Raw genomic sequence first — 20,755 nt, 5'->3', positions numbered from 1 at the left:
ATGGGTTATATTTTTCTTCCAATTTTATTGCACTGTAACTGACATAACATTGTAAAAGTTTAAGATGTTCAACTGATTTATTTATATACTGCAAAATGACTTCTGTAATAAATTAGTTAACATCCATCACTTCACATAGTTTTTTATGGTGTTGAGAACTTTTAAGATATACTCTCTTAGCAGTTTTTAAATATACTAGTATAGTTAATTGTAGTCACTATATTGCACAGTATATCTTTAGAACTTATTTCTCTTATGTTTAGAAGTTTGTACCTTTTGACCATCTTTACCTGTTTCCCCCTTCTTGGGCATTGGTCATTAAAATGACTATTTGGATTGCTGTCCTATTAAGCTGCTTTCCAACCCTAACATTTTCTATTTCTCAATAATGTTTTTTTACTTTTCTTGTTTTTGTTTTAATAAGAAAATGTAATTGCATTGAAGTATTAAATAATAATGCTTAGTACCATTATGATTGTTTTCTGTGACCCTTCCCATTCGAAACCCTCAGGGTAAGTAGGCTTGTTCTTTCTCTGAGCTCAGCCACTTTAGGCCCTACCTTTCCTGTGGGGAGACCCCGATAGAGCTGACTGTCCCTTGCCTCCACTGGGTCTTTAGAAGAGCTCCAGCCCAAGAACCAGCGTCTTTGGCATCCTGCCCAGTGTGCAGTAGCAGTCTCCTCCACAATTCCCCAGCATCACATGTCAGATAAAAAGAAAGTGAGGATAGGCCAGGAGAGATGTGTTTATGAAAGTTTTTGTTGTTACCCTGTTTGATTCTCTTCTCTTAGGAATCCACTCCTAAAGGTTTGCAATTGAATTTTAACTTGTCTAATACCAAGTTTTATTTTTTATTTAAGGCTATTTCTGATGCTTGGAAGCTATCCTTTCAGCCACAAAGATGGTAATAAATCTTTGCCTCCCACAGTTCAGACCAAGAATTTCATGCAGCAAGGTAAACAAAAGAAGTATATACACATAAATAAATTCACTATATCTGTTTTTCATGTGGTTTTTTCCCCCCACTTCCTGCCTTGTATAGTGAACTTAAGTCAGGCTTAATGTGCTTTCACAAACCTCGTTGTTTTAGATTCCACCAGATGGTATTGAGATAAGATTGGGTCAGGCTGCACCTCTAGAGTCAGTACTATTGCAAGGTGAGCTCGACTCATTTTGTGGATATTCGTATTCATTGTGATGATAAATTTTAATTTTACTCAAAGTCAGTTACAGTTAGAGACACTCGTTCTCCTCTTTCTCACCCCCCTGTTCTTATCACTTCAAATGCTAGGAATAATGGCTTGTATTTTTATTTGTATTCCTGTTCTTCTTCTTCTTTTTTTTTTTGTCTTACTGCCTTTATTCCTTGTTCCTTTTTTAAAAAAAACATCCCTTAGCTTTTTAAAAAAATATATATTTTTATTGATTTCAGAGAAGAAGGGAAGAGGAAGAGATAGAAACATCAATGATGACAGAGAATCACTGATCGGCTACCTCCTGCACGCCCCCTACTGGGGATCGAGCCCGAAACCCGGGCTTGTGCCCTTGACCGAAATCGAACCCGGGACCTTTCAGTTGGCAGGCCAACATGCTATCCACTGAGCCAAACTGGCTAGGGCTTCCTTGTTCTTTACATGAATTAAGCTGCCTCCCCTTTTGTACAAGGAGGGTGTGTTTCCACAGCTCAGAGCAGTGGATAAGGAAGTTCGAAGGGGAGAATTGAACCCCTCCCTTAATTTGGAGTTTCTGCACTCAGCGTACTATTTTAGGTTCCCAGATTGTTAAGGTGGCTTCTTCGGACAAAGATATCTTAAAATTTCCATTGGTTATAACAAGTATTAGAAATATTAAAAGATGAAGAGGTTATTTACAATCCTATCTTTTGCACATGCACCGTTTTAAATTTCCCATCATATTTTGTGATCTTTGTCCCTGTGCGCACATTTTTTTAAACCAAGTTCCATCATTTATAGATTTACAAGAAGCTTGTTTGTTATGCCTTCCTAGGGACCTTGTTGTAATGGGTAGTCCAAATACAAAATTGAGAACTTTAATGAACATCTTTTTCCCCCCTAAATATGCATGTTTTCAATTTCTGAAAAAAAAATCTACCAATTTATATGCCCTGTTTCCACAGAGATGTTATTTTCAAGGGATTTTGGCTGGGTTGGGCAAAGTTTTCGTGCTCCTATTTTTTAAGAATAGACAGTACTTGGGGGATACTGTTGCCCTCATATTGGGTGCCTATAAAAAAAAAACACAGGAGAATTTGAAGTAATAGAGGAAATTTTAAAATGAGGAACTTCAGGTTTTCTTTAAAAAATTTTCTTAGAAGTGGCAAATTCTTGGAAACTAGTTGTCTTCATTTGGATCTCATCAAATCAATTTGTCTCATATTTGTCATTAAATCTAGATATCAGCTGATGGCTATGAAGTAGAAAATCTCATCTCTGAAGACCTCACAAAGAGAAGTCGTGGTTTTAGGACGGAGTATTTTATTAAGCCACCAGTCTATGTGACTGTTTCCTTTCCCTTCAGTGTGGAAATCTGTAGGATTAACATAGACCTCACAGCTGGGGGAGCCCAAAATGTAACTGGCCTGGAAATGTACACGTCCGCCTTATCCAACAGAGCATCTTGGAATACCTCTGAGTGCCAGACACTGGGCCCAGCTGAGCCATCCGTCCCGGACAAGGAGGCGTTCACCTTGGTAGGCAAAGTGTTGTTGAAAAACCAAAACCAGGTGGTGTTTAGCCACAGGGGCTTCAAGGCCAGGCCACCATTTGGCCCGATAGAAGCCACACTCCCCTCCCCTACTATTGTGGCCCAGGAGCTCTGGAATAAAGGACCTCTTTCCCTTAACCATGTGGCCCATCTCAAGATCTGTATCACCCACGTGACAGGCAGTGGAATCCCTTGCATCAAGCGGTTGGAAGTGTGGGGTCAGCCCGCCAAAACCTGCTCTCGGGAGGTAATAGATAGTGTCCTGCTGGTTGCCTCCAAAAACCTCTCCCAGGACTCGGCTCTGCAGGTACCGGCCTTGCCCATGGAGAGTGACTGTGACCCTGGGGGTGAGTCTGGGGGCCAGCAGGCTCCCTCCAGCCTGCAGGAGCTGGCTGAGGTGTTTCAGGATGTGCCTGAGGAGTTCCTGGATCCCATCACCTTGGAGATCATGCCTTGCCCCATGCTCCTGCCCTCAGGCAAGGTCATCGACCAGGCCACACTGGAGAAGTGTAACCGCAGTGAAGCCACATGGGGCCGAGTGCCCAGTGACCCTTTCACAGGGGTAGCCTTTACTCCACACTCCCAGCCCCTGCCTCACCCCTCCCTGAAGGCCCGGATCGACCATTTCCTGCTCCAGCATTCCATCCCTGGCTGCCACCTGCTTGGGAGAGCACAGACTACATTGGCATTGACCCCTTCTTCCATTGCTCTGCCATCTCGGAAAAGGAAGATGGAGCAGGCTGAGGATGCCCCAGACAGTAGTAGCCTTGATGTAAATGCTTCCGGTTTTTCTACCACAAGCCTGGTCTCACCCACTACCTCAGAGCACACTGCTAAGAAAATGAAAGCTGCCAGTGAGCTTGGTCTGACACACATGGACTGCTCAACAGGTAACCCCCCGCCCTATGTCCATGCCGGTTGTCATCTTTCCTCCTCCCAGGTGACACTTGGCACCATTGCCCTTTGTTTTTGCCTTGTCAGCTTAAATTACCCCAAATCTTACTGGCTTAAAGTACCACCCAGTCACACCTCACAGCCCCTCTAGTCAGGAATCAAGGTGTTGCTTGGCTGGATTGTCTGCTTCAGGCTCTTCCACGCTACTGTCAAAGTGCTGGTGGGGCTGTAGTCAGCACAAGGCTTCACTGGGGAAGGATTCCCTTCCCAGCTCACTCACATGGTTGTTTAGGATGCGGTTCCCTGCTGAACTGTGGCCCTGGAGGCTTCACTTCCTTGGTGGCTGGTGATCGGAGACTACACTCCGATCTTGCCATGTGGGCCTCAAGGGCAGCACACAGCATGGCAGCTGTGTGCACAAGGGTGTGCAAACAAGGTGGGAATTGGTTTTGAATAATCTAACCATGGAAATGACATCCCATCACTTTTGCTGTATTTTGTGAAAAACAAGTCACTAAAGTCTAGCTCACTCTAAGGGGAGGGGGGATCCAAGGGCCCGAGGTGGAGTTCACGGATCATTTCAGATCCTCTTCCACACCGTCTATTCCTGTTTTAGTCACTGTGTTGATCTAAGACTGGTGGTTGAATTTTGTCTAATGCCTTTTCAGTATCAATGGAGATTAATTGTAATTTTTTATCCTTAGGTTTTTAATGTGAGAAAGCACACTAACAGACTTCTTAATATTGAACTGTTGTTAAATTCCTGGAGTAAACTCCATTTGGTCTTGCTTCTTTTAATGGGCTGCTTGATTCTGTTTGCTAGTGTTTTATTTAGGATTTTTGCATTCATTGGTGAGACTGGACTGTAATGTGTGTGTGTGTGTGTGCGTGCGTGTGCACCATATTTGTTCAGGTTTGGTATGGATGATTTATTTGCTTCATAAGACAAATTAGAAGTTTCTTTTTCTAATCTCTGGAACAATTTAATATTCAGATCACTTACACTGTTTTTGTTTGTTTGTCAATCCTCACCAGAGGATATTTTTTCCATTGATTTTTAGAGTGGAAGGGCGGGAGTGTGGAGGGAGAAAGAGAGAGAGAGAGAAAGAGAAAGAGAGAAACATCTATGTGAAAGAGACACATTGACTGGTTGCCTCCCGCACATACCCTGACTGGGCCTGGGATCAATCCTGCAACTCAGGTACGTGCCTTTGACCAGGATTTGAACCTGCAAGCCTTCAGTGCTCAGGCTGGTGCTCTAACCACTGAACACCACTACCCAAGGTACATAATTTACTCTGTACATGTTTGGTATTATTCCCTGTGATGATCAGTGCCTGGTGCTTTGGGAGCTAGCTCTTTGACAATCTTTTCTTTTTCTTTATGAAAATTCATCAGTATAGATTTTATTCTTTTAATTTCCTCTCTTACTCTAAAAATCCTGTGCAAGTAGCGTACTTAAAGGTTACACCTGTGTCTCTGTTTTTGAGTGTAAATTATAGTTAACACGACCCCCAGAAACTCCTGGAAGCATCTAAAGTGTGATGGGCGAGACCAGGAGAAAGGTTTTTAGACCTGGATGCCTGTGGAGGTCTCCATTGGTGTTGGCCTTGGCAGATTTGTTGTGACACAGAACCATGCTGACCAGTGGTCCTTGAAGGTTCCAAGCTGATGTCCTTGTCCTATAAAGTATAGACCAAAATAATTCCCTCTCCACTTTGGGCAGTTTTGTGAACCAGGCAGGTGTCTGGGTCCTTCCTTGGGCAGCTGCCCCCTCCACCCATGGCCTTCATCTTGTGCCCATTGCTTGGCTTTCCGTAGACCACACAGAGAAGGCCCTCGATGGTGCCGTGACAGAGTGAGATCTTCCTGTCCCACTCGGTAATAACTGCTTTGCTTTACCCAGCAGGAGAGCGTGCAGGCCAGCATCCCTGCAGAGCAGCGGGGTCTCCAGAAGGGAGGAGATGGAAAGAGCGGATCAAGGCTGCTGGGGAGGGAGAGCAGGGGTCCAAGGCTGCATGTTTGCTGGCTGCAGTCATTTCCTGGCCCACAGGGAGGCCTTCAGAAAGTAGGGTGCAGTTCTGCAGGGGAGCCACAAGGTGGCCCCGACCTGCCCAGCAGTTGTCCGGGAGGAGGAAAGCTGGTACACAGCCCAGAAATCCAGAAAGCTGTGTGGTGTGGGTGGGTAGCAACTGCCAGGGTCCCCATTGTGATGTATTCTGCCATCACAACCCACCAGTGGACATCGGGGGACTTTCCTTACATTTGTGTCTGTTTAAAGTTGGAAGTGCTGTTTTTGTAGACCTCAGTGGACTTGGTGTTTTGGTCTTTTTTTTTTTTGCCAAACCTCTCTCTGGATATTGTTGTCAACAGGGCCAGAGTCCCATGAGCAGAAGCTGTCACAAAGCTTGGAAATTGCCTTGACATCTACCCTTGGCTCCATGCCCTCCTTCACGGCGCGGCTGACCAGGGGGCAGCTCCAACACCTCGGCACAAGGAGGACCAGCACTTCCTGGAGGGCAGGCTCTGGCCCGGGTAACATGGGTCCCGTCCACCTCCTTGGAGTCCTAGAATGGGGTGCTGAGCCATAACCCCGGGGCTCTCTGGCCCTTCATGCCCAGCTTCTTAGCTCCAATACCCAGGCCTCTTTCCTTCTCCAGCGGGGAGCTGACGGACAGGCTGCCTGTGAAGTTTGACTCTTCACAAGAAGAGCTTTCTTTAGGCAACTCTTAGTAATTCTGTGGACGTAGACACCCTGCTGTGTTTCTTTTTACGTAAGGTTTATTATTAATTGTTCTGTCCTGAGGACTTTTGTTTGTTTCTCCTCTTTAGTTTATTTTTCTTATCTAGTTTGTCTCCCATCTGACCTCTGGGGTATTTTATGTAAGAGTGAAGTTTGGGGTTGAGTCTGTCACCTTCATTCTTTCCTATTAACATTTTCTTAGTCTTAGAAAAGAACAGTGGTAGCTTACTGAGCCAATTTTTGCCTAAAATGAACCTGGGACCACACTGGATCCTGGAATTGATTAGGATATAAAGTGAGAGGGCCCGACTGGGATGCCGGGGCACCTTCTCCAAGATGAAACCTGGTGGGGCTAATGGTAAGGCGCACACTTCTTCCTCCTGCCCGTCCAGAACCAGGCTCTCCTCTGCTGTCTGGGCCGCAGGTCATCTCTTCTGCCTTCGTCCCGAACTCCTCTCTGATTGTTTCCATCCTGACCATTCCCCAAAACTGGTCTTGTCCAAATGACCAGCATTTCCACGTCCATAAATAAAATGGTCACTGATCCTCTGCACAATATCTGATGTGGCTGATCAGCCCCTCCTTTTTTTTATTATTATGGAACACTTCCATATTTAAATTTGCGTGTCATCCTTGCGCAGGGGCCTGCTATTCTTCTCTGTATCGTTCCAATTTTAGTAGATGGGCTGCTGAAGCGAGCACACCCCTTCTCGAAACACCTTCTCTCTTGGCCTTCTAGATGTTACTCTTTTTCTCCCCATTTCAATGACCCCTCTTCAGTTTCCATCGTTGACTCCTCTTCAGTACTCTGGTCCTGGACCCTCTTCTCTGTCCTCTTTGTCACCCAAGTGAGAGCCCCCTGGCCAGTGACTGCCATGTTCACCTGTAGCTTTGATCTTTCCTGGAACTCAGACCCCGACCTCCCTAACAGCTGCTTGACGCCTCCACGTGGAAAACTCATGGATATCTTGAGTGAACTTAACTGAGAACAGCTCCAAAGGTTCTCCCACCCACATCCCCTCCCACACCATTGAGGGCAAAGAGCAGCATCTTTTTTAAAAAATATATATATTTTATTGATTTTTTACAGAGAGGAAGGGAGCGGGATAGAGAGTTAGAAACATCGATGAGAGAGAAACATCCATCAGCCGCCTCCTGCACGCCTCCCACTGGGGATGTGCCAGCAACCAAGGTACATGCCCTTGACCGGAATCGAACCCGGGACCCCTTAGTCCGCAGGCTGACGCTCCAGCCACTGAGCCAAACCAGTTAGGACAAGAGCAGCATCTACCGTTTGGTCAGGCCTACAACATGCAGGCCATCCTTAGTTTTCCTTCAGTGTCCTCACTCTGACGTTCTCTTCATCATCGTCTTGTTCATACTCCTCCGGAGGAGATCTCAGCGTGTGCTCTGCTCCACTGCCTTCCTGCTGTGCTCTCCAGGCTCCTGTGGCAGCCCCGCTACTTCCTAACAGCCACGCTTTCCCTGCCATAGCCCGTCATCCTCATGGAAGCTAGATCATTCTCTTCCACTTCTTAGAATTCTCCCATCGCATCCCATTGAACTTGGAATAAATGGAAACTCCTGCTGCCTGTGAGGTCCTGCATGCTCCAGCCCCTGCCCTCCCTGCTCTGCCATCTCACCTGGAGCCACGCTCATGCCTCACACCGCTCTGTCTTCTTTCTCTGATGGACCAGCCATTCTTTGTCCTTGCTGTCTCGTTCACTCTTTGCATGGCTGGCCTCCTTTCATTCCTATGGCCCTTCCCTAAGAGGCCATCCTTGCCCTCTCCAGAGGGGTGTGGATTGGAAGAGAAAGAACAGCCTCCTTAGGCAAGGCCATGAGAGAAGGAAGAACAGGTGCAGCTTGGGGCAGGGGGTGGGCACCTGCCCACTGTGGCGCTCATTCAGGAGTCCCTTTGGGAAGTGTGGAAGGAGAGAAAGCCAGCAGCACAGGGAGGGGATGATGGTTGGGAGGGGAGCTGCCAGGCTGCAGGGCTGAAGAGAAGCAGGCCCCAGGCTCAGCTGGCAGGTCTGCTGCCAACAGACCTCAGCTCTGCTCTCTAGTGACTTCTCTACCCCCTTGACCTGCCCAACCCTGACACACAAGAGCATTTTCTGCCTTTTCCTTTGCTTGTCACAGCTCACCTTGTAATTTATCAAGGTTGTCAGGGTGAGTTTGTGCCTTGCTCGCCTTGGGAGCCTGTCCCAAGGGAAAGTGCATCTTGGGAGACTGGGACGAAGGGCCCAGCGCTACCTGGCTCCCCCGAGAAGCCAGCTCTTTTTGAGCATTTATGGGAACGCCAAGATTTGATGATCTTGTGGAGGCCTTCCAGCTTCCCCAGCTCCCTGGACCTCTGCTCTCAGATCAGCCAGAGGTGGCCTAGGGAGGGGTGCAGCCAGACTGCTGCAGGGGTAGAGGGTGGGCAGCTTCTCTCCCACTCCAGGCATGTGCCCTGCCTCCAGGATGGAGCCTGGACTAGGCGCAGCTTTCCCTAACCCTGTCCTATTTTCCTCCCTGATTTACCAGAGCAGCCTGGGAGTGTCCTGGGTCCCGAGTGTGCCTCCTGCAAAAGAGTATTTTCTTCCTACTTCAAAAAGGAGCCCGTGTACCAGCTTCCCTGTGGCCACCTCCTGTGCCGGCCCTGCCTGGGTGAGAAGCAGCGCTCCCTGCCCATGATATGCACAGCCTGCCAGCAGCCTTTCACCAGCCAGGACGTGCTGCGGGTCCACTTCTGAGTGACTGGCCTCAACCCGAGAAGACCGATTGTTGGGAGGAGCAGAAGTGGGGGTCATAGCTCCCTGAGATCTGGCCAAGTCCCAGGCACAGAGGGGCCTCTTCGTTCCCAAGGGCTTTCCCTTTATTGCCTCCCACAGTGTAGCACAGGCCTGGAGTGAGGGGTGGGGGAGGGGCCACTCCACTCCAGCTCAAGTGGCAATAGGATAACAAAGCCATACTTTGGGCTGGGAGGGCTGGGGGAGATGTTGCTGCCCTCGTGTACCTCCCTGCCACCCCCCTTTCTGCCAGAGCCCAGGGCCTGCTTCAGCCAGCCCCACCCTGCTGAGGGCCCCCAAGTTATTTGCATACACGCACGCGCACACACACACACACACGTGTGCATGTGGGGCGGGGGGCCTCCCCCCCATCCTGCAGGGTGGATGTGCATGGAGCACAGTCGTATGTGGCTCGGGGTCTCAGAGAGCCTCTGCCTTCAGTGTCACCCAAAAGTGGAGTGAATGACTCAGCCTCCAACTGGCAGACTGCGTGGAGCCTTAATAAAGTGATTGCTGACATCTGCTGATGGATTGCCTGTCTGTCGTCATACTCCTGTCCCCTCCCGCACCCATACAGAGCGGAGTTGTCACAGGGCAGCCGTCAGCAGTCACTGCCCCCCAGGCAGGCTGTAATTCGGTCAGATGCGTGCTGTGGAGGGTTGGCAGGTGGGTGTGTGTGGGTGGGGAGGGAGGGGGAGCCCCTCCTGGGGCTGGCTGCTGCCCTCTGAGGGGAAAGGTGCCTTTCCTGCCCGGACCCATTTCAGGAAAACGACTTGTTTGTAGCTGCAGTTTGTTTTTCTATTCAGAATTTAGTTTTGTGGAGTCGCAGAGGGAAAATACGTGTTCTTACAATTGTTTACTGTATGGAGTCGCTAGGAAGGTCAGTGAGAAACTACCCCGCGCTTTTCCCTCTTCTGAGCGTGCCTGGGAAGGAGCAGCGCCGAGCGGCCCCATGTGTCACATATGTCATCCTGAGATTCCCTCGCAGGCTCCTGTGGACAGGCCGGGCCTCCACACCCAGGGCTCTGAGCTGCCTCCCCTCCCGCAGCCTGCACCTGAGGGCTGGAGGCTGGCATTCTCTCTGGTTTTAAGCTTTGCACACGGGCAGAACTCCAGTCCTTACACTGAACTTTATAAAAAAATTCAGCTTCCTGGACTGCAGTCCAGACCCAAGATTTAGAGATCTGGGGTTGGGGTTCAGGAATCTGCTTGTTAAAGAGTTCCTGGGGGATTTGGTGTCTCAAAGGTGGCTGCATCCTTCCCTCTGCCTCCTGCTGGTGCTTCCCTTGAGACTTCGGGTCTGCACTGGTGGCCGATGAGGCTCCATGTGCCCTTGGCTTTCAGTGTCTAGGCCAGGGGTGGGCAAACTTTTTGACTCGAGGGCCACAATGGGTTCTTAAACTGGACCGGAGGGCCGGAACAAAAGCATGGATGGAGTGTTTGTGTGAACTAATATAAATTCAAAGTAAACATCATTACATAAAAGGGTATGGTCTTTTTTTTTTTTTTTTTAGTTTTATTCATTTCAAACGGGCCGGATCCAGCCCACGGGCCGTAGTTTGCCCACGGCTGGTCTAGGCCATTCCAGAGTCTTGCCTTACCCTCCTTCGTGCTTGTGTTCTAGGAAAAGCCCCAGCATTTGTAGCAAAACCACTGGGGGGTGGGGGTGGTGGGGGTGGGGGTGGATTTTCAGCCTGTCTCGGTCTCGGGGGAACAGCCCGGCTCCCACCAGCAGGTGGACAGCCTCAGGGAGCCCTGCTCTCTGGGGGTGCCCTGTTTGCCCCACCAGGAGCCAGGGGAAGCCACCAGCCTAAAGCATGCTCAGATGAGGGCAGAGCTGCCTCCCCTCCTGCAGGGCCTGGTGGGAAATTGGGCGTGGGAGCCACTGGGCTGGACAGTTCCTGTTCTCTGACCAGGTGGAGCCGCACCTACATCCTTGGAGATGCACTCATTCTCACCTCATTTTTTTAAAAAATATATTTTATTGATTTTTTTACAGAGAGGAAGGGAGAGGGATAGAGAGTTAGAAACATCGATGAGAGAGAAACATTGATCAGCTGCCTCCTGCACACCCCCCACGGGGGATGTGCCTGCAACCAAGGTACATGCCCTTGACCAGAATCGAACCCGGGACCCTTCAGTCCGCAGGCCGACGCTCTATCCACTGAGCCAAACCTGTCCGGGCCTCACCTCATTTTAAAGAGCCCCCAAAGGAAGTGGTGATTGCACCACCCTTGCCAGAAACACACTGAGCACTGCTGGGCTCCATTTCTCTCCCCTAGAAAATGGGAATAACCTTTCTCTTGCCAGCTCGGTTCAGTGACAGTTTATTTCTCCCGAGAGCCCGGAGCCAGGCCCAAAGCGGCAAACACAAGGACTCCACGGGCTCTGAGAGACGCAGGGCTGCACAGCCTTGACATGACTCCCTCGCCCCACCGCAGGTTCTGTGGGACACTTGTCTCCACTCTTCTGTATCATTTTCTCAACACAAGCCTGTTGGGGGCACGCAGCCCTGGGCCCTCGGAGAGCAGGAGGCTGGGCATGGCCCCCGAGGCGTTGAGGGGTAGGGCACTGGTGCTCATCCCCACGGAGCAGAGTGAGGCCTTGCCTGCATCCTGACCGTCCTTCCTGTGGGCCAGAGGCCCCAGCCCTTGAGCACTGTCGGTCCTCACTCACGGGGGCTGGGCCACGCATGTTCTCTGCTGTTGCTCTCCAGCTGGAGCAGATGGGAAGGAGGGCTGCTCAGAAGTAGTCCTAGAGGTAGAAGACGTAGAAGAACCAAACTGCTAAGAAGAAGATGAGGAGCTGCTCAGTGCTCACAGGGTATTCCACCTCCTGGCAGCCAGGCCGCCGGGCCCTGCTCCTGGGTCCTGGGGCAGAGCGGGTGCCCCCATCCCCATGCCTGGCCTGCCTCCTCCGGTGGGTCTCCAGCTTGAGGCTGCTCAGCTGCTGGATGCTCTCTATTCCCGAACCGGTCCTCTGCCACCTGGGTGGCTGTAAGTAGGTCTGCAGACAAAGAGACCTGCCCCTGGAGGAAACCGCCTGCCAGGCCACTGCTCACCCCCTGCCTGTGGTATTGTGATGCTGGGTTGGCTGCCATTGTGATGGCCGCTGGGTGGGTTGGGGCTGCCTCAGGCTGACCCCCTCCTGCACAGCTGGCCCCTCTGCCTACTCAGCTTCCGGCCCAGCCTCTCAGCTTGCTGTAGCCTGCCTGGCCTCACACAGGCAGATTGGTCCTTCCAGATCTAGGAAGGGGAATGGCTAGGTTGAGAATTAGCCAAAGATGCACTATCCCATGTAGTAACAACTAGCCTCATGTGGCTATTTAAATTAGTTTAAATTAAATTAAAAACTCAGTTCCTGAGTCACAGCAGCCACATTTCAAGTACTTAATAGCCACACGTGCTAGTGGCTATTCTATTAGACAGCAAGATATAAAACATTTCCACCATCAAAAATAGTCCTGCCCTAACCGGTTTGGCTCAGTGGATAGAGTGTCGGCCTGCGGACTCAAGGGTCCCGGGTTCGATTCCGGTCAAGGGCATGTACCTTGGTTGCGGGCACATCCCCAGTAGGGGGTGTGTAGGAGGCAGCTGATCGATGTTTCTCTCTCATCGGTGTTTCTAACTCTCTATCCCTCTCCTCTCCTCTCTGTAAAAAATCAATAAAATCTATTTTAAAAAAATAGTCCTGTTGGACAGAGCTGGGCCAAGTAGGAACATGGTGAGACTGGCCCTTGGTTTTCCTCAGCTCTATGAACCTGCCTCCTGACAGAGGCCGTAACCCAATCCACCTTGCTGTAATGCATTGCCTCTCGTACAAAGAGGGGCCATGGTCCAGAGGGGTGATAAGATCTCCAGAGTGGCACAGGGATGAGGTGAAGGAGGAAGAGACGGTAAGTTTTCATCAAGGTTTATACCAATAGCAAGATGATGCTACCCATCACCATACTAACAAGTGATAACTTCACACAAGAAAAAGATAACCTCACAAACATTTTGGATCTTTTCCCTTCCAATATCTATAATAATAAAAACACAATATGCTAATTAGACCAGATATCCTTCTGGACGTCCTTTCAGATGATCTTCCGGATGAAGCCAGGGCTGTAGCAGCAGGATCAAGGAAGCCTCCGCGGCTGCGATGGAAGGATCCAGGCAGCCACTGCAGCTGCGAAGGCCCACGCTTGCATGAATTTCGTGCATCGGGCCTCTAGTCTATACTAATAAAAGGGTAATATGCTAATTAGACTGGACATCTTCCGGACGTCCTTTGGGACAAAGCCACGGTGGTGGGGGCTGAGGCAGAGGCGGTTAGGGGCAATCAGACCAGCACGGGAGGGCAGTTAGGGGTGATCAGGCCGGCAGCGGGGAGCAGTTAGGGAGCGATCAGGCTGGCAGGCAGGCAGGCGAGTGGTTAGGAGCCAGCAGTCCCGGATTGTGAGAGGGACATCCCCCAAGGGGTCCCGGATTGGAGAGGGTGCAGGCCAGGCTGAGAGACCCCCCTCCCCCCTATGCATGAATTTTGTGCACCAGGCCTCTAGTTTTATTATAAGAGGGAAATTGTCTTTGTGTAACTGTGTGGTTTTGTTGCCTGCTAGTTCCCTTAACATTTCATGGGCATTTCATTAGACACTATCCTATATAATAAAAGACTAATATGCAAATCGACCAAACAGCGGAACAACTGGTCACTGTGATATGCACTGACCACCAGGGGGCAGATGTGCAATGCAGGAGCTGCCCTCTGGTGGTCAGTGTGCTCCCACAGGGGCAGTGCTTCTCAGCCAGAAGCTGGGCTCACAGCTGGTGAGTGCAGTGGCGGTGGTGGGAGCCTCTCCCGCCTCCGTGGCAGTGCTAAGGATGTCCAACTGACAGCTTAGGCCTGCTCCTCATGAGAAGCGGGCCTAAGCCATCAGTCGGACATCCCCCGAGGGCTCCCAGACTGCGAGACGATACAGGCCAGGCTGAGGTACACCCCCCCCCCCCGAGTGCACAAATTTCGTGCACTGGGCCTCTAGTTCTTATTATAAAGATCATCTTGAAGAACAAGCCAAAATAATGAGGAACAGTTTGAGCCTAACCCACAAATACATAGGCCAACAAAATGTCTATAAATCCAGAACTAGGTCCAGCTGCACATGGAAATGCAGTGTGCTCTGCCTGAGGCATTGGCAATGAGCTGGGGAAAGGTGTCCTTTCATAAGCGGTGCTGCAGTCACTGACACCATCTGAGAACCATAAGGATATGGAAAATGAGGGAATTCCTGAGAGAGAGGAAAAGATCCCTGATTCAAAATCTAGATACATTAAGGTCAAAGACTGATCAATTTGACTACGTATAAATTTTTAAAAAAATCTTCTATGTTAATAGAAAAACATAACACCATTACAAAGTAAAAATAAGTTACAAGATTGGGGGGGGGGGGAAATATATACATATATATTTTTTAATCCTCACCTGAGGATATTTTTTATTGATTTTTAGAGAGATTGGAAGAGAGAGGGAAAGACAGAAATATCAATGTGAGAGAAACACATCGTTTGGTTGCCTCCTGCATGCGAACACGGCCTGGGCTGAGGAGGAGCCTGCAACTGAGGTATGTGCTTTTACCAGAATCGAACCCAGGACCCTTCAGTCTTCAGGCCAATGCTCTATCCACTGAACCAAACCAGCCAGGGCTGGGGAAACATATTTGTAACTTGTTTTGCAGTGGTTAATATCCCTAACATACAGCTTCTAAAAATAAGAAAGATGCACAAAGAAGTACACATGGTCTTTTAGAAATGTCAGAAGAAGCCCACCCTTGCTCATATCTACACTAATAAAAGAGAAAGATGCAAATTGACCATACCTTTGAGACGCCCACCAGCCAATCAGGAGTGAGTATGTAAATTAACCCAACAAAGATGGCAGGTTAATTTGCATACACAGGCGCCAAGCGGCTGGGGGTGGGGTGGGACGCTTGTGTCGTCACTATGGCGACAACGCAGGCATTCCACACCACCCCAGCCACTCAGGGCCTCTGGGTAGTGTGGGAAGACGGAAAGGCCGCTCCAGGCTGGAGCAAAGGCGGAAAGGCGGCTCTGGCCAGAGTGAAGGCAGTGCCGGCAGCCATTCTTGCACGAATCTTTGTTCATCGGCCTCTAGTGATGAAATAATAACCCTGAAATACCATTTCTTGTTCAGCAAGTTGGCACAAATCTCAAAGTTTGGCCACACTCGCTGGTGAGGCTGACTGTCCTATGCTGCTGGGAATGCAAGGGGTGCAACCGCTGTGGAGGGGAATGTGGCAATATCCAGGGAGGTTGCACACGCATGTACCCTCTAACCCAGCCTCCCCACTTCTAGGATTCTAGCCTGAAGATTCGCTGACAAAAATCTGAAGAGAACACTTTCTGCCCTACCAGCAAGCAGCCTAAACAGCAGGGTAGTCCCTTGGGAGCTGGGGAGCCATCACCCCCGTGGAGGGACTCACTGCACCCAGAGGATGGGCCCAGGGACAAGTGGTTCACACACATGAATCTGCACACACCATCAAGGATATTGGGGAGACTTAGAAGGCTAACCATGTGGGTTAACAAACTTTGCTTTCAAAAGTTTAAAAAGTTCCCTAACCGGTTTGGCTCAGTGGATAGAGCGTCAGCCTGTGGACTGAAAGGTCCCAGGTTCGATTCCGGCCAAGGGCATGTACCTTGGTTACAGGCACGTCCCCAGTAGGAGGTGTGCAAGAGGCAGCTGATCGATGTTTTTCTCTCATTGATGTTTCTAACTCTCTATCCCTCTACCTTCCTCTCTGTAAAAAAAAAAAAAAAAAAAGTTTAAAAAGTTTTTATGTATTGAGCACGCTGTCCTGAGCACTGTGCTCTGTGCCGTATGTATTATCTCATTTAATCCTCACAGCTCTTGGAGGAAGGAGGAAGCTGAGGCTCAGTTCCACAAAGAGCTGGTCTGACTGACTCCAAGGCCACCAACTCCCAACTCCGGAGATGCTCTGTAGGTGGCACAGGCTGGCAAGGAGCTGACTCAGGTCCCCCCCAACAGGGGTGGCCTGGATGTTGTCACCGCGGGGCCTGTAAGGATCCCTCCATGGAGCTGGGACCTGTGCAGGATACAGGGGCACCGACGGCACTGAGCTGGGGGGAGCCCACCCAACCCCACCGTCTACAGGAACCTATCCACTAGGGTCCAAGCTCATCATACAACCCAGAACCGGAGGCACGAAAAATCTAATTATGGAATAACTCGTGACTAAGCTTTTGAAAACTCAATAATATTACATCTCGAGGCACAAAAATAAAAGATGTTCCTTTAATAAACGCTCAGCAGAGTTAACTTCATGTAAATGGATAAATCTCTTGGTTGAAAAGCCAATGGAAAAGTACCCGTCATGCAGTTACTGAAAGAAATGGGTGTGGGGAGCGAGCGGCTCTATCCACAGTGGCCTCGGGCAGGCTTTGGCCACGGGCGGTGGGGGCTAGGATCCTACCAGCTGTGGCTGCCGGACTGCAGACAGTGACCCCGCTGTGTGATAAGGGGGCCGAGGGAGACTCAGTTTGAAAGAGAAACTGGGTGTTGGGAAACAGTAACCAAATGAGCCCTGTGTGGTCCTGGTGGGAAGGGAAGATATGAGGGATGGACAGACTGGGGGGGAGTCCCAGGACGGTGTCAGGAAGCAGAGGCAAGAGTAGGGAAGAATGGGGGCTGCTGACACTCCCTACACCGGTGGGGAGAGCTGGGTTTGAACAGAGGGAGCAGAGAATAAGGGTGGGGGAGACAGAGACACAGGCTGGTCTTCCCCCTCCCACAATTCCTGATACCCTCCCCTTGGGCCCAGGGCTCAGACAGCAACTGTGACTCAGCTGATGAAATGCAACCCCATGGCTCATTAATTAGGAAGCCTGTAATTAGCCTGTCTCAGAAACCAGGATCCTCCAGAGAGAGCCCCTCTCACCTGCCTTCCTCCCGCTCCCACCCCACGGATGAGATCAGGCTCCGGGGAGCTGGCCCCTGGGAACGAGGAGGGGCCCGGAGCACGGAGGCCAGGGGAAATGAGATGCGGGGGCACGCGCTGAGGCATGAGATGGGCTTGGCAAATTGACCTTCTATGATGAGATGACGGAAATGATGGTAAGCGCCTCAAACCTTAAAATTTTCTTCATTGCGAACCCAGGGGCAGGCGGGGGGGGGCAGCCTGCGCACCTGCCCGAGCCGTGCGATCAGATTCGGAGCCAAAGGAACACAGGTTCGGGAACCAACCTGCCATTTCACACTGATGTTACTCAGCAAGACTTCAAGACTTCTTTAAATTCCCCTCTCACCCGCCCATCTGCCTCCCGCATTCCTGTCCTGCAGCCCTCCCATACCTTGCAAAGCTCCTTGGAAAAATCTACCCCCAAACTTCGTCCCCATCCTTTTCTCCTGTGACGGCTTTCCATGATTGGTTGCTAATTATTTGACACTCATTCCATCCAAAGGGGAGCTCTGTTCCTTCTCTTGACTCTGGACAGGCGTGGGGTGGCTTAGACCCACAGCGTGTGGCTGCAGTGACCCTACTCGACTCCGAGGCTGTCATGAAAGACCACGTGACTTCTGACTCATTTCCTGGAACTCGCCAGTGTCCGACATACCCCAAGGCCACCAAGCTGTGAAAAGCCACACGCAGAGGCCACAGGGGGCAGGAGCTCAGTCCCGCTGGGCCCAGCCGGTGGGGCCTCAGCCCAGGTGCCCGGGCCTGTGAGTGAAGAGTCTCCAGCTGATTCCAGCCCCTGGCCATTCGCTCCTTCCCACGGAGGCCCCGGACCAGGTGGAGCAGAGAAAAGCGGTCCTTGCTGTGCCCTGTTTGGACTCCTGACCTTCAGAATCCACGAGCTTAATAAAACGGTGGTTATTTTGTGCACTGCGCCTTGGAGGTGTTTGTTACACAGCAAGTAGAAACTAGAACAACCACAAAATCCTCAAGGACTCCTGCAGAGGCGTCTAGAAGGAGGACCGGGAGGGCGAAGCCAGAATCCTCGTAGCAGAGCGGGGAGGGGACAGCCTGAAAATGTGCCTATGCTAATTTTGTAGGCAAATGTAGGCAGTCACCACAGCTAGAGAAGCAGAGGCTCATCGGGGCTGGCCAGCACGCTAACTCACTTCCTGAAGACCCGGTGAGGCCCACGGCAGGGCCCTGGGGCACACTCATGACAGGAACACTGTCTACGAGGGCAGAGGGACAGGGAAGCGTGACTGAAGCATTTCTAGGTCAACCCCGTCAACCTGTAGGAAGGAGGTTAGAAGTGGGGGCAGGACAAACGGGACTCTGGTGCTGATTTCAGAAAAATATCTTGGGGATTTGGGGGGCTTAGCTCCACAGTACCCACTGTCCCTTTATAATATCATCCTGATTGTCTTTTAAGGCATTACCATTTCTCCCCGGGTACAGTCGGAGGAAGCTCTATTCGGGCGCTTAAGGGATAGAAGCTAAGCCAAATAGACAGCCTTCCTGGGAATGGGAACCTGGGCACAGGGGCAAGGCCGGCGGCACTTGAAGCATCCCTAGAATGGACACCCTGGACTCTGCACCCATCATGCCCCAGATGCCGTGGGAATTGGTTGCTAATGGCTTGTTCCTGGCCTGTCTCCAAAGACTTGCCCTGAGCCTATGGGAGCCACCTCACCAAGAGAATGCCTGGGAGATTCCTTCTCCCCAATCTCCTTGACCAATGACCGAGTAGTATGCAAATTATATACATGTATAACGGCCCTGGCCGATGTTGCTCAGTGGGTTGAGCATTTTTCCGTGCACCGAAAGGTTGCCGGTTCGATTCCCGGTCAGGACATATACCTACGTTTTGGGTTTGATCCCTGGTGGGGTGTGTGCAGGAGGCAATCCATTGATGTTTCTCACCTCTCTCTCTCTCTCTCTCTCTCTCTCTCTCTCTCTCCCCCTCCTTAACCCTCTTGCCTCATGATAGGACAACTCTGTGGTGCCACTCACACCCAGGAGCTCTGGGGGATCAGGCTGAAGCTAGACTCCATCTTTACCTGGCTTCTTCCTCGTCCATCCTGCTTCCCTCACTCCTGAGCCTCCCTCATGAACCACAGAGCTCCAATCTCAGGCACTGCTCCTGGGGGATCTGACTCACCATGTCATGAAACTTTATGGGTTCCTGTTTCGTGGCCCTCAAGAACTATAGCTTCCAAGCCTGGTTCTCGACTCTTCCCTTAAACTGTGAGCTCTCAATAGCCCTCTAGTAAATTCCTTCTGCTCAAATGACCCCAAACAGCACAGAACCAGCAGCTGAGGCCAGGAGACTGAAACTGATGTTCATCTGCTGGTTTGGACCCGTGTCCTATGGCAGGTGGGGATGAAGCAGCTGAGTCGTTACAGCCATGTGCCTCCCGAGGGCAGGGTGCTGGCAGCCTCAAGGGCCTTAATGCCTAAGACCCAGACAAGAAAGGCCCTGCCCTTGTCTTAGAGGCCTGCTCTGGCCCTCCTTGGGGTGAAGCCAGGGGATATGCCCACCCAGAATGTGTACCTTGTGGGCTGCGGCATGGAACGCCCCGCCTAACTTTCTCATGACTCCTTTCTTTCTTTCTTTCTTTCTTTCTTTCTTTCTTTCTTTCTTTCTTTCTTTCTTTCTTTCTTTCTTTCTTTTTAATATAGGGCACTCAATTACATTTTCATTTCAGTTCATTGATTTAAAAAAATGTTTTTATTGATTTCAGAGAGAGGCAGGGAGAGGGAAAGAGAGATAGAAACATCAATACTAAGAGAGGATCATTGATCAACTGCCTCCTGCACGCCTCACACTGGGGATGGAGCGCACAACCCCAGCATGTGCCCTGATGGGGAATCGAACCATGACCTCCTGGCTCATGGGTCAACACTCAACCACTGAGCCATACCGACCGGCTCCCACAACTGTTTCTATGGCTGGAGGAGTCCTCTTCCCTGGGCATGTGCCCCAGGTGGACCCACCTCAGGTATGCAAATGCGCCTTTGTGGTGAGAAGGGGAGGCAGTGTGTGCGGTGCCAGGCAGAGACTGCAGCCTGCAGCCTGGAATGTCCACATCCCTTGGGATGTGGGACAAAACAAAGCTGCAGGGAGAGGCCAGCTCCCCCAGCAGAACTCGGAAGAGCACAAGGATTCCAAACTCGTGTCTGGGTTCAGGTCCCCATGAACACGTATTTGTCAAGGTAGGAGGAGGGAAATGTTTTATTTAACAATTTGTTAGCTTGACTTACAACTTCTAAACACCTGGTCAGGCCCTAGCCAGTTTGGCTCAGTAGATAGAGCGTTGGCCTGCGGACCAAAGGGTCCTGGGTTTGATTCCGGTCAAGGGTAAGCCTCGGTTGCAGGCTCCTCCCCAGACCGGGCCCTGGTTGGGGTGTGTGCAGGAGGCAACCAATCGATGTGTTGCTCTTACATTGATGTTTTTCTCTGTCTTTCCCTCTCTCTTCCACTCCCCCCCCCCCAAAAAAAGGAAAAATATCCTCAGGTGAGAAATAACAAAAAATAAAATAAACATTTGGTCATATTTTATACCAGGTGCCACAAAAGGTGAGGCCAATACTTCAAAAAAATGTTTCTTAAGAAAAGTTCACGCACATACAAAAATACACATTAGTCCTG

At 50.5% G+C, this 20,755-nt stretch overlaps 1 protein-coding gene and 1 non-coding gene across 16 annotated transcripts in view; one reads left to right on the top strand and one right to left on the bottom strand.

Annotated features, from left to right (window-relative positions):
* UBOX5 (U-box domain containing 5) overlaps positions 1 to 9,658 on the top strand; it is a 39,563-nt gene extending 29,905 nt beyond the window's left edge. For 8 of the 15 annotated variants that reach the window (XM_006096401.3, XM_014462327.2, XM_023760254.1 and 5 more), the window contains 4 exons: positions 860 to 954; positions 2,413 to 3,613; positions 5,991 to 6,152; positions 8,890 to 9,655. In XM_006096401.3, the coding sequence (XP_006096463.1) occupies positions 901 to 954; positions 2,413 to 3,613; positions 5,991 to 6,152; positions 8,890 to 9,098 (1,626 nt within the window). In that variant the 5' untranslated portion in view covers positions 860 to 900 and the 3' untranslated portion in view covers positions 9,099 to 9,655. Of the gene's footprint in view, positions 1 to 560; positions 720 to 841; positions 955 to 2,412; positions 3,614 to 5,990; positions 6,153 to 8,889 lie in introns of those variants that run through there. The other 7 variants (XM_023760259.1, XM_023760257.1, XM_023760260.1 and 4 more) reach the window with 5 other exon arrangements.
* Positions 6,952 to 7,062, bottom strand: LOC111827521. Its single transcript, XR_002831131.1, has one exon. It is a non-coding gene; the product is annotated as a U6 spliceosomal RNA (small nuclear RNA).
* Positions 9,659 to 20,755: the final 11,097 nt, after the last annotated feature.

The sequence above is a fragment of the Myotis lucifugus genome, unplaced genomic scaffold, assembly GCF_000147115.1.
Source record: "Myotis lucifugus unplaced genomic scaffold, Myoluc2.0 scaffold_178, whole genome shotgun sequence".
Lineage (NCBI taxonomy): Eukaryota > Metazoa > Chordata > Mammalia > Chiroptera > Vespertilionidae > Myotis > Myotis lucifugus.
This window is presented reverse-complemented; position numbering and strand designations above follow the sequence as displayed.